The sequence below is a fragment of the Canis aureus genome, chromosome 38 (genome assembly GCF_053574225.1).
Source record: "Canis aureus isolate CA01 chromosome 38, VMU_Caureus_v.1.0, whole genome shotgun sequence".
NCBI lineage: Eukaryota > Metazoa > Chordata > Mammalia > Carnivora > Canidae > Canis > Canis aureus.
In genome coordinates, this window is record NC_135648.1 from 3,757,231 (window position 1) to 3,771,031 (window position 13,801).

Sequence of the window (13,801 nt, forward strand, 5' to 3'; positions counted from 1 at the left end):
AAAAGCTTTAAATTAATGTGCTAACTTTTGTGAGTTTACCAGTCACACAGAGATAGAGGTGTAACCAGTCACTCTTCTCCAGTACCTGTGGGTTCTCCAGGAGCCCCAAGCTTCCTGCTCAGCTCTGTGTCTGGCATATAATATAGAAGTCGCTCAGTGAGCGAATACATAGTCAGATGGAACCAAAATATGACAAGACTGGTATATGTTAAAAAGTTTTAGAAATGTTAGAAACCGTTTATGTAATCTGGCCTCCCACCCTTTTTAATTTTAATTGAAAAGTCAAAAAATCAAAATATATTTTTAAGAACATGTAAATTAGGGAGTTATTCACAGTGTGGTAGTAGAATAATAATTTGTCTTCTTTAAAAGGCTCTGGTCTTTGTGAATTAAGGAATTAAGTATTTTTTTATGGAGCGAGAGCCTTGAGGAAAGACAGCAAGTGCAGTGGTTTGCAGAAGTCCAAAGCTAAAAGCATAGGAACTATTGTTATTTAAAGGTCATTTCGTAAAGCAATTATAGTAACTTTGACATTAAAGTGTTACTTTGAACTCAGCTTTTCAGGCTTTAACTTGGAGAAAATCAAGCAAACTTCTTAATTTTATATAACTCTCTGTATAATAAAAACTTGACTTCTAGCTTATGCTGTTTACAAATGCTTTCTTTGTAATCTAGACTTTTATACTATTTGGAGGGTCATAGTTGTCATAGAAGCAAATCTTTCAGGGGAGCTTGGGTGGCTCAGTCGGCTAAGCATCTGACTCTTGATTTTGGCTCAAGTCATAATCTCAGGATTGTGAGAGTGAGCCCCCCCCTTGGGCTTTGTGCTGGGTATGGAGCCTCCTTGGGATTCTCTCTCTCTCCCTCTGCTCCCCACCCCCAAAGAAAAGAAAAAGAAGTAAATCTTTCACTGGCAGATTAACACTTGGGCAGTGGAAAGTGTGAATATGCCTAATTTTGTTTCTTTGGTCAGGAGTAGGGGCGTCTGGAGGTGAGTGGGAAATAAACCGTATGTGCGCGCATGCATGTGTGTACACGTGTGTCCGTGACTGAGTGTGTGTGTGTGTGTGTGGTTAAATGGGAATGAGAGGAATCTACTTCAAATTCCCTGTCTAGTGAGGACCCCCTCAACACCCTGCACTGTGGAATATGTGAAGTGAGGAGTGGTGGTGAGTTGATAGTTGCAAACAAGCCTGTGATTGATTTAAATCATTTTGTTGTATGAAATCCACCCCCCCCCCCCCCCCCGTTTAATTCACTTCTGTGGTAGAAAGTTTCCTTTTAGGGAACACTGTGCTCCTTTCAGGGTGGCAGACAGTAAAACTACACAGCAGCTTGCTATCCAGCAGCCCTGCCCCACTGAGCTAGACTCAGTGCCTATAGCTCTAACTGCTGTGTAAATGAAGTCAACAGTGGCTTCAGTTGTCTAGAGGAGACTGCTACTGGCTATATTTATTTTAAAAAATCGGTTGCTGGAGAAAAGTTTTATTAGCTTTGTTGATGTAATTTCATGTATGCTTAGGATAGACTTTTCAAATTGGGACAGATTTTCAGACTACTCTGAAACAAGCTGAATTGCTCACTCAACAGGGCAAACAAAGTAATATCTTTAAATAATTTTTATTGCTTGTTCCGTTGTATATTCATCTCATCTGAATCTTGACTTTATATTAGCATGTTGCATACAGTTCTTTCATAACTTTCTTCTAAACACTTAATTTAGGTCAGTGCTATGTTGGATTAGCATGGTGGGGTATCTTGTGAGGGTCTTTTTAAAAAATTACATACTGTATATTTATTTCTACTGTGAATAGATACATACATGAATAAATACATGAATTCATGAATAGATACATGAATAAATACATACTGTATCTTTCATACTGTGATTTCTTTTTTAAAGATTTATTTTAGAGGGTGCATATGTGCACATGAGCTGGGGGAGGGGCAGAGACAGAAGGAGAGGCAGAGAATCTCAAGCAGACTCCATGCTGAGTGCGGAGCCCAATGTGGGGCTTGATCTCATGACCCATGAGATCATGACCTGAGCTGAAATCAAGAGCTGGCTGCTTAACTGCTGAGCCACCCAGGTGCCCCCATTTTTCCCTTTGATTTTGATTTACATCTTTCTTTCAGCTCCCTCACCAGCCAAGAGCCACTGATTTTCAAATCACTGGTTTTCAAACTTTTTTGAAACTTTTTTTAATTTTTTAAAAATTTAAATTCACTTTGCCAACATACAATATAACAACCAATACTCATCAAACTTTCTTTAAAAGCATAGAATCTCTTACTTAAAGTCTAGCATACAAAACATAAATATTGGATGGGCTTTTCTTTTTTTTTTTTTTTAATTTATTTTTTATTGGTGTTCAATTTACTAACATACAGAATAACCCCCAGTGCCCGTCACCCATTCACTCCCACCCCCCGCCCTCCTCCCCTTCTACCACCCCTAGTTCGTTTCCCAGAGTTAGCAGTCTTTACGTTCTGTCTCCCTTTCTGATATTTCCCACACATTTCTTCTCCCTTCCCTTATATTCCCTTTCACTATTATTTATATTCCCCAAATGAATGAGAACATATAATGTTTGTCCTTCTCCGACTGGCTTACTTCACTCAGCATAATACCCTCCAGTTCCATCCACGTTGAAGCAAATGGTGGGTATTTGTCATTTCTAATAGCTGAGTAATATTCCATTGTATACATAAACCACATCTTCTTTATCCATTCATCTTTCGTTGGACACCGAGGCTCTGTCCACAGTTTGGCTTGGATGGGATTTTCTAATTGAAGTCGGAGCCAGATCCAGTGACTTGCCTGCTCTAATGCCCCCAGCCTCCTGGCCAGGTCCTCAAAACACAAGGAACATTCTGTATTCATGAATGAAAACGAAAGAAACACCATTTACAAATGAGAGGCAAAATGCCTCTCTTTTGTCTTGTGAATCCCCCAAAAATGTCATTTCATTTACTCTCAAAACAGTTGAGTGTAGTTAAAGATTAATTAAAATGAAACATATTTGGGGGGAGGTAGACTCCTCATTTAATTATTCTCAGTCCATTGTGATTTCCTCTGGGCTCTGTGTGTATGTTGGAATTTCTATTCCATGATTTCACTAGGTGATAATAGGCGAGAGATAATTTGCTCATTTCCGGATGGACAGGTGGCTGTCTACATTTAAAGATTGCCTTGAGGGACACCTGGGTGGCTCGGTGGTTGAGCATCTGCCTTCGGCTCAGGGTGTGATCCCATGGTCCTGGGATTGAGTCCCTCGTCCGGCTCCCTGCATGGAGCCTGCTTCTCCCTCTGCCTATGTCTCTGCCTCTCTCTCTCTCTCTGTGTCTCTCATGAATAAATAAATAAAATCTTAAAAAAATAAAGATTGCCTTGCCTTAAAGACAGTATAAGCAAAACTGCAGATGTGGCCTTTGAAAATAGCAAATGTCGAATGTAGCATTTGGTTATATTCCCTCCCCTCCTGCTGTCTTTCTTTGGGCAGGTGGTAGAGAAAACGAACCCCACAGAGCCAGTGGGAGTGGTTTGCCGAGTGGATGGAGTCTATCAGGTGGTGGAGTACAGTGAGATTTCCCTGGCAACAGCTCAGAAACGAAGCTCGGATGGACGCCTGCTATTCAACGCGGGGAACATTGCCAACCATTTCTTCACCGTACCATTTCTGAGAGATGTTGTCAAGTATGAGCAAGATGGGGGCTTTTAGAATTGTTCTTTTATCATTAATTAGGGACTGAGTCACTGGAGAGGTAGAAAGACACCCCAAGTCCATCTTCTACAGAATTCATCTTCCACCCTGAGGACCACCTTTGTCACATGGAAATTTATCTCACATTGTAGTTTCTGGAAACTGCATTATAGGGTGCATGTTTGTCGCCTTCAGTCCAAAGCACTTCTGCCTTTTCTTCTCTTCCTCTTCTCCTTCCAACTGTGTTAGGTTCTGGTGAAGCAAAGAGTGAGAAATGAAACACTTTCTTTACCACAACAGGGAAACTTTAAGAAATGTTAGATACCTGCCCTGTGTCTACTGAATCAGGATTTTGGGTGGTGCATGCGGGTCATCTGTTTTTGGAAAGCTGCCTGCACAGTTTTAGCTGGTTTCCAGATTCACATTCAGGAACTAGGGCATTAGAGGGTCAAGAAAAAAGAATTTGGATCCTGAGGAGAAATCAGCGTGTGAGGATAAAAGGATAAAGTAAGAGCTACTTTATTCCATCAGCCTGTTAAATGAAGGACGTCCTCACTATCTGCTGCTTCATTTGATAGCTTTTAGATATTCATGATGACGATCTACTTTTTAAAAAGTTACTTAGCTTTTTAAGAATATTGACTCTAATTCCAGCATATTACCCATTCCACTCTGCTGTCTGTAACTGTGCTATTAATTCTTCCATCCATAGTTACTTACTAATCCTCATCTTTCCCACACTTTAAGGGCTCTCAGTTGCGAAAGTTGGGGCAAAGAGCAGAACATTTTTTGGAAGACATGGAAATTACAGGAGAGACATTGGTGTGAGCTGTGTGGCGTGTATTCTTTAATATGGAGATAGTTATTGGGTTTTTAAAAAATTTAAGGAGGCAAATAGGGAAATCTATTCATTTAATATTTAAATAGGAACTGAAACTTAACAGTTGCGCTTCACTTTGAAAATCTTGGTATTGGTTGTTGATGCAATTTATTCTGAGTGTGGTTATCAGAATTTCTGGCATTTTAACTTTGGAAAGTGATTATGTCTTTTTTTTCTTTTTTCCTGCTTAGTATTTATGAACCTCAGTTGCAGCACCATGTGGCTCAAAAGAAGATTCCATATGTGGATTCCCAGGGGCAGTTAATTAAGCCAGACAAACCAAATGGAATAAAGATGGAAAAATTTGTCTTTGACATCTTCCAGTTTGCAAAGTATGTCTTGAATAGTACCAGTAAGGTTAGATACAGGTCTTGAAATGTTGCTATTCTGTTAGGAGGGACACTGTTTTTAGGAGATCCTGCGTAGCATATAGTCAGGAATAGCATTCTGATTGTGAGTGGACTGTCCACACTCATTACCCTTCTCTAGTATACAACCACCACCCACAACTGTGGTGTGAGTTGCCTGCGAGTATATTTTTTGATGTCAGTCCATTAGCTGACCCTCCTGCAAAACTGCAATTTTGTTAAAACTGTCACTTTTTTGGCTAAAAGACTAAAAAAGTTGAGATGGAGAATTGGTCCAGTTTGTGTGTAGGATGCCTTACCTGTGGTAAGTGTTTCAGGGAACATGGTTATAGATTATTAGCTCTCAATCAAAGATCACATTTGATGTGGAGGTATGTGTCTCAAAATTTGGCCAGTATGAAAATGCGGAAGACAAATTAGCTGTGTAAGATTAATCTTCCCGTAAGCATTTTCAAATCATCCTTTTTTGCCTTTTTCTTACCCCCAGAACATATTCTTTTTTTTTTTTTTTTTTTTTTTTTTTAAGATTTTATTTATCTATTCATGAGAGACAGAGAGAGAGAGGCAGAGGCAGGCAGAGGGAGAAATAGGCTTCATGCAGGGAGCCCAACGTGGGACTCAATCCTGGGACTCTGGGATCATGCCCTGAGCTGAAGGCAGATGCTCAACCGCTGAGCCACCCAAGCGTCCCCCCAGAAAAGATTCTAATGTAATTTGTTTTAAGATTTCTTACCTTTCTGACTTAAGATGAAGTGTTTTATAGTTTGGGATGAAAATAACTTTTCACTTTGCGTTGGAGAAGGAAATTCCAACTTCATTTAGTCCAGGGATGAGCATTATTTCTTTCAGCATTCATTTGAAATTGGGTTAAGAGAGCTTAAAAGACTACATTGGGGGCTAGAGGCTACTGTGTAGAGGAGTCCAGAGCTGTGTTTGCAGTTTCACTTCATAGTAAAACAGTCTCTGTATGGTTCCACTCTAGGAAGTTTGTGGTATATGAAGTGCTACGAGAAGATGAGTTTTCCCCACTAAAGAATGCAGACAGTCAGAATGGGAAGGACAATCCTACTACTGCAAGGCATGCTTTGCTGTCCCTTCATCACTGTTGGGTCCTCAACGCAGGGGGCCACTTCATAGATGAAAATGGCTCTCGCCTCCCGGCCATTCCCCGGTAAGTCAGTGTCTGTTCTGTGGTGTGTGAATGCTTCCTGGACTTTTCTTCTTGGACCTTTCTCCTCTCTCTCTCTGACATATTCCTAGATCTTTTTAAAAAAGCATAGTATTGACGTGGGCAGTTCCTGGTGTGAAATCCCATTACAAAGAGGATGATAGCCTTACTTCCTCTAAAAGAGGAATCTCTTCATCTCTTGTTTTGGATACATGTCCACTATGTTAGCATATGACTTGCTAAGGAATGGTCAGGAGGTAATTCTTTTGGTGTGCTGTGTGGTTAAAGGCTGTCAGGAGCATCCAGTACCGTAGAGTAAGAGGACTGCTCACTGCTGCTCCTTTGTCTGTGACCTCGCTCTGAGTGCCATCTGTGAGGCCTCCCCACTCCCTGCCAAAGACCGATACCCACATGCTACCTATGATATCTACGTAGGCCATCAAACGTCTTACCATGGCACTTCCACGGTCACTAAGGGAGATACCAGGAAGGGACGTGAATGGCACTTACATTCACTGGTACTGAAACTTCAGGAATATTTTGGGATTTTTAAAAGCTTAAAAAAGGAGGTACTTCTAGATATTTAAATCCAAGATAAAGCACTTTTAAGCTAAATCTTAGATTTTATGATGAAGTCTTCACTGGCATCTAGAATTACCCCCTTCTAAATTATTTGATATTTATATACTTACATAAAAGATGTTGTGCCATATACTTTATATTCTTAAGGATCAAATGGCTGGCTGCATGCACAAAAGCGCTGGCATGCCTCGGTAAATGTTAGAATGTTGGGCCTTTCCGCTTATTGGTCTGTGACTGTGTTTTCCAGGAAGGAGGTGTGGCAAGCTGTCTCAGCCCAGAGCCACTTTGCGGCTCTGTCTTGTCAACAAGCCTGCTCGTAGCATGTCAGATTGTCCTCATGCTTCATCGTTGACCATTGAGTTCATTTTTACCCCTTCAGAATTTCCTTTGCCAAGTTTATAATTTGCCATAAATACATGCTTTTCAGTCGAGTATATTTTGCAATTCCACTTCATTGTTATTGTTTGATTTGTTTTCCATTCCCATTAATGCTTATTTATTCCTACATAGCAGTGCTACAAATGGAAAGTCAGAGACCATCACAGCTGATGTCAATCTCAAGTAAATATACCCGCCTGCCTGCAGTGCATGGTGACGGGGCTGTGCTTGCCTCCATACTAACTGGCATTGTAGTTTAGTGCTCTGCCTTGGTGGTCTGGGGTGGGAGGGCCGGAGCTTTGGTGGGGGTATACTGTGCTTACTTGGTGGCAGGTACCTATCTGGATAACACTAACTCAGAGTCTCAGTGCATGCTGGAGATGGGGAGCATGCTCTACTAAAGAACTTGACCGTGGATGTTTGAGCCTGCAGGGACAGATGGACAAGAAATAGGTAGGGAAGAACAAATTCAGATCCCAGCATAAGCTAGATCACAATCCCGTTCTGAAGATGTGTCTTACTGAATTGGATATATATGCTCCCAGCATGAAGGCCAGCTGCCTCCGACATATCTGATGGCTCCTAATTGGAGAAAACTGTTCTCTTAAGGTTTTCTCCTCCTGACAGCTCCCTTTTGTGTGTTAATTTTAGTGAGTTATTATCCTGCTCCCAAAGAAAAGCTTTTTGTCTGAATGGCAGATAAGTTTTAGCTGGAAGTAGCATGTATCTTGTCTCATCTGGGTCCTGACAGAGTTTGAAAAAGCCATTATCCTTACAGCTAAAGAGACGGCTTGATGTTCTTGCTACATTTGAAGTTCTTAGGTTTAGTTTGAATTTTAAGTTTTGAAGATAATTTGGGAAATGTGTGTAGAGCCAAGGACCTGGAAATGGGAGTTATCTCAGAAGTAGAGTAGCAGGGATGTAGTTTCCGTCCGTGTGATCCCCTTGACCCCCGCCGGTGCCGCTCCCCTTTGCTAGTAGAGACAAGTGCCTGTGGGTGTCGGTGTTTCCCAGGTGAGGCCCTGTCTGTAGACAAGAAAATGGACTCACAGATTTGGCTAGTTTCATATAGGAGCCGTAGGTGACTGTTGGCCGTCGTGCTGTGGGAACCGGGATACAGACCACTTTGTTACTTTCTGTCCCATCCATCATTTTTAATATGTGGAAGCAAGGTGCTTTTAAAATTAAAAAAATGGATTTTTAAAAAATATTTTATTTATTAATAAGAGAGACAGAGAGAGGCAGAGACATAGGCAGAGGGAGAAGCAGGCTCCTCCCAGGAAGCCTGATATGGGACTCCGTCCCAGGATCCCAGGGTCACATCCTGAGCCAAAGGCAGTTGCTCAACCACTGAGCCACCCAGGCATTCTAAAGAAATGGATTTTTGATCCAAAATTTCCTTTACACTGAGCCACGCTTTTAACTTCAAAAGTGAAATAGTTTAATTTATATAACAGAAATCAACATCCCCCTATCTCAGTTAAGATACGAAATGTTCTAAACATTTGTTCTTGTTTGAGTTTTCTTATTTAGTAGTTTCCCCCATTTACTTCATTCTGTAGAGCAATTAAACTAAAATCAAAGTTTGGCCCCAAATGAGATAGTGGAGTTAGAAATAGTTCCTGCTGTAATTCTTATCTCTGAAGGATGCCCTCACGAGAGTAGAAAAAGATGACTTACAATGAGAGATAACAGGAAAGTACTTTGTAGAAGAGGAGGGAGAAACAACTGGGAGATATTCTCAAAGAATAGAAACAAGGATAGTAAGTTTTGACCAAGCAACATTATTTTTCATCTTAACACTTAACGGAACAGGCAGTTACCAAATGCTTGGCTAAAGAATTAGGGGATCATGGTCTTACTGGTTTAGGTTGCCAATCTCCTGAGATTTTGCATTTGGTGATGGTAGCTTCTATCTTTCCTCCTTCTGGGCATCCAACTTTGTTTATTAAGAGTGACTTTCTTAGTTTCTTGTAGTATCTTCGTGGTACTTGAAGAGAAGTTACACTTAAGTCAGCCATGTGTTCCTTGGGTTCAAAACCACCTTCTGATCCTGACACACAAAATCCCTCAGGGGATCTGGTGGAACTGGGCCATCTACATCTTATCAGTGGAGTGGGTCCTTATTTTTCCATTTGGTGTTTAATATAAGTCCAAGCTACCTCAGAGGGTCTGGACCAGATTCCTTGAGCATTTTTGATAGAATCTGACACATATCTGGATAGATGTGTGCCCCATATTTAATTCATCTTTTCTCCAAATGAGTCTGTCATCCGTTCACCCCCATAATTCATTTATTCATTCAGTTGACAAACATTTGTAGGCTTGCTAGTGTCCAGGTGCCAGAGTAGCTTACACAAGAGAAAGTCATTTTTTTATAGCCTACTGGGAGGTCAAAATGCAAAAAGGTCAAGTAACATCATCAGGCAGTATGTGTTTATATGTTAAATGTATGATGTAAATGATAATTTATTATGATTTAGGAGGCAGTGACTTAGCAGATTTCTGTTAACTTTTTTTTTATAGAAACAAATGAGAGCAGTTACTACGAAATGCAATGATCAAAGGAAGGGTGGAGCTTGTGGTAAATCTTGGAGAATGGCTATAATTTGGATAGTCAAAATTTTTATTTGGCTATAGTTGAGAATGACTCGGAATAATCCATGGTGTGTGCAGTTGGCCTGATCTGAGTAGAAAGTAGTGGGACAAGTAAGTTGGAGTGGGGTATGGAATAGCACCTTGAATTCATACTATGTGGTTCTGTTGAGAGAAGTTTGGGCATCGCTAAACTCAGAAGCCCGAATGTTTTATTGACTCCACTAAAGCTTCAGATACATATTTGTTGAGACAAAGGAAAGCTACAGTTTGAGGCTGTAAGAGACTAGTGTTTTGTTTGTTTAGGTTTGTTTAAGAGACAGAGCAACCAGGAGGGGACGCAGAGGGAGAGGGAGAATCTTAAGCAGGCCTCATGCTCAGCTGGTATGGAGCCGGGTTTGGGGCTCGATCTCATGACCCTTGAGATCATGATCTGAGCCGAAATCAAGAGTTGGGCACTCAACTGGCTGAGCCATCCCGGTGCCCTGAGACTAGTTTTTGTGTGCTTGGTATCCTACTGGTGAAAAATCCTAGAGGTCTGATGCCTTTAAGCATATTAAAAACATTTAAAAACTTTTTTTTTTTAAGATCTTATTTACTTATTTGACAGAGAGCATAGGCAGGGGAGAGAGGGAGAAGCAGGCTTCCCACTGAGCAGGGAACCCAACATGGGGCTTGATCCCAGATGCCTGGGATCCCAGACGCCTCATGACCTGAGTCAAAGGCAGATGTTTAACCAGACTGAGCCACCCAAGTGCCTCTAAAACACTGTTTATTGGCTTTTATATTAGGAACTTTTAGAAACTCACAATTGAGTGGCTGTATGTGTTAGGATGTGACCTGGAGGAAGCAAATAGTGACTTTGGCCTTGTTTTCACTTGCCCTTAGCTCTTTGAAAAGAGACCTTGGTGAAAGTAGCAGAGAAACACTTTGGAATATTGATAAATCAGCTCAGCTAACCCAGCAGGTTTGGGTTGTACAGAAAATGGTATACTGGGAAATAACTGACCTTTAGGACAGGACTATCTAGTAGACTTTCTGTAGTGAAGGAAATACTTTGTAGCTGTGCTGTCGGATTTGACAGCTACTGAGCACTTGAAATGTGGTTTTTATGACTGAGGAACTGAATTTGAAAATTTTAGTTCATTTAAAAAATTTTAATTAAGTAACCACATAATGGCCAATGTATTTTGGACAGTGCAGCTTGAGAATGTTTGTCCTTAGTAGTACGTAGCTCTCAACCTTGTGGCAAGGATTAAAGTGAAATAGGAAGGATTCAAAGTACCTAGCAGTGGGCCTGAACCATAGTTTATAAATAGCCCCTTCCTTATCACATTAAAACTTAGAAATAAAAAAAATGAGATATACATTAGCAGATAAGTGTATCAATATAGGTGAAGTGCTTTGAATTATTGGCACTTGCCCCAAATAAGGTCTTCTGACCATGACAAATTCATGTTAACTTAATCCTCAGGGAATTCGGTGACCATCAGGGTAGAGTCTCTTCTCTTTGCCTGACTGGGAAAATTTGGTTATCTGCAAGCTTCTCAGAGGAAAATGATGGTCTGTTCTTTCACTCTGGCAATAACATGAGAAGCAAAACCTTTAACATGTTTGTGTTTTTTTTTTCTTAGCTTGAAGGATGCCAATGATGTACCAATCCAGTGTGAAATATCTCCTCTTATCTCCTATGCTGGAGAAGTAAGTTTAATTTGCTTTTTTCTCTATTCTTTTAAAAGTAAGATCCAGGGACTGTTTCACATTGAAGTAGAGTTGCCCATTTCCCAGTGCCCTGCCCTGCTCATCCTGGGAATAAGCAAAGAAGTTGGATTTATTCTGAATTTTTCTCTTTGAGAATTCCTGCTACAGCTTCGTATCTGTCTCACGAGTAGATTAATTGCCATGAACAGAATGTTTATTTTTTGTTTATTTATTTTTAAAAGATTTTATTTATTCATGAGAGACAGGCAGAGACACAGGCAGAGGGAGAAGCAGGCTCCATGCAGCGAGCCTGATGTGGGACTCGATCCCAGGACTTCGGGATCACACCCTGGGCTAAAGGTGGTGCTAAACCGCTGAGCCACCCAGGATGCCCAGAATGTTTAATATTTAATCCATTTCATTGACACACTGAAATGCAATGATCTTTTCAAAAAAAAAAAATCAGCCTTGTGTTTTAGATAAATCATCTAGCTTTCTTTTTTTTTAATTGAAATATAGTTGACACACAATATTAATTTCAGGTATGCAGCATAGTGCTTCACCAAGTCTGCATGTTCTCCTATGCTTGCCGTGGGTGTAGCTTCCATCTGTCACGACGCTATCACACTATCACCGACTATATTCTCTGTGCTATGCCTTTTATCCCTGTGACTTATTCATTCCATAACTGGAAGCCTCTGCCTGCCTCTCTCCTTCACCCATTTTACCTGTAATACCCTGACCCTCTTCCCTCTGGCCACCATCAGATTGTCTATATTTATAGGTTGTCTGGCTTTTTAAAATGTATAATTTTTCTTCTCAAATGGTTATTTTATTTATACACTTGATACTTTCACTTTTAAGATTGGGAGATTTAGGAGTTCCTATTCTTTTCATATGTGATATTTTTCTGGAGGTCCTTGTCAGATTGCTTAATTCTGGCATCAGAGGCAGCTGCATTGCTTAGAAAGTTAACTCTATTGGGTGATGGTGATAGGAAGAATGACTAACATCTTATTAACTTAAGAAATTATAATATAGTCAGAGCAACTTTCCATTCTTTTTTGTCTTATACTTCTGTAAGTTGGCCAGTAAGCCCCATTTAAAAAGTATACTATATAAGTTTTTATTGACTTTTATTTTTTTTATTTTTTATTTTATTTTTTTAAGATTTTATTTGTTTATTCATAGACACAGGAAGAGAGGCAGAGACACAGGCAGAGGGAGAGGGAGAAGCAGGCTCCATCCAGGGAGCCCGACGTGGTACTCGATCCCAGGTCTCCAGGATCACACCCCAGGCTGCAGGCGGTGCCAAACCGCTGCACCACCAGGGCTGCCCCTTTATTGACTTTTAAATTCTACATCTCAACCCAACCTTCTGGTGGCATCCATGCTTTAATCCTTTATTATAGTCAATAAATCCAACATCATATGACTAGTGCCCACATATTTTCTAACTATGTTTCATTTCAACCCTTCTTTCAGGGAATAGAAAGTTATGTGGCAGATAAAGAATTCCATGCACCTTTAATCATTGATGAGAATGGAGTCCATGAGCTGGTGAAGAATGGTATATGAACCAGAAATCAAGTTCACCACAGTAAGAATGGCTTTTATTTTTGATAGACCAACTGTGAACCTCAGGACCTCTCCTGGAATACTCACATTTGAATATGCACAGGGTTTCACCTTGCTTGTTGAACTCTTACAACTACTCCCTATTCCCCAAGATCCAGATGACTGAGCTTCAGAAAGCATTTTTATGATTCTCAAACTCATTGAAGTTCTTATTTATATTTTTTAATTGTATGTTTGTTTTTTTTTCCCAAGCCAAGGAAAACATTGGCCATCCAGGAAATTTCCCACAGCTTGGGTATAGTCAGGGTGTTTAACATCACTGTACTTGGAGCTGGAAATGTTTGTTTTCAAAGTTGTACATAGTAATAATATGTTCTTGTATGTGTCAAAAGGTTTCTATGGTACTAAAAGTTTGTTTTATTTTATCAGAAATTAAATTTTTTTAAGAAAATAATTGGACAGTAAAATAAACTTTTCTTCTTGTCTCTGAAGTGTCATTTGTACCTTGAGGAAATTATTCCACTAGGAAATACGAAACTTGGGAGAAACTTTGAGAAGATGTAAGAAAGGAAAATTGCACTTCGGGGAGATGGCCACACCACAGGTTTTGAACAAATCCTTATCTTTGGATGTTATCATCTGTCACTTTATCACAAAGGCTCAGAACCGGAGTTGATAGGCCCCCTACAGAGGGCATTTGGCAGCGTCACAGCCGAGGTGGTGGGATGGTGGTTCAGGGCTGTTGTAGCATCCTGCGGTGCACAGGGCAGCCTCCTACCACAAAGAATTATGTGGCTCACAATGTCAGTATTGTCAAGGTGGAGAAACCTTGTTTCATATCATTGGT

General features: G+C 40.4%; 1 protein-coding gene across 4 annotated transcripts in view; it reads left to right on the forward strand.

The window, feature by feature from the left end:
- The window catches only part of UAP1 (UDP-N-acetylglucosamine pyrophosphorylase 1), a 38,253-nt gene extending 24,808 nt beyond the window's left edge, over nucleotides 1-13,445 (forward strand). For 2 of the 4 annotated variants that reach the window (XM_077886930.1, XM_077886927.1), the window contains exons 6-11: nucleotides 3,504-3,697; nucleotides 4,776-4,916; nucleotides 5,935-6,123; nucleotides 7,213-7,263; nucleotides 11,310-11,376; nucleotides 12,862-13,445. In XM_077886930.1, coding sequence (XP_077743056.1) covers nucleotides 3,504-3,697; nucleotides 4,776-4,916; nucleotides 5,935-6,123; nucleotides 7,213-7,263; nucleotides 11,310-11,376; nucleotides 12,862-12,954 — 735 coding nt within the window. In that variant the 3' untranslated portion in view covers nucleotides 12,955-13,445. The remainder of the gene's footprint in view (nucleotides 1-3,503; nucleotides 3,698-4,775; nucleotides 4,917-5,934; nucleotides 6,124-7,212; nucleotides 7,264-11,309; nucleotides 11,377-12,861) is intronic. The other 2 variants (XM_077886926.1, XM_077886928.1) reach the window with 2 other exon arrangements.
- The last annotated feature ends 356 nt before the right edge of the window (nucleotides 13,446-13,801 follow it).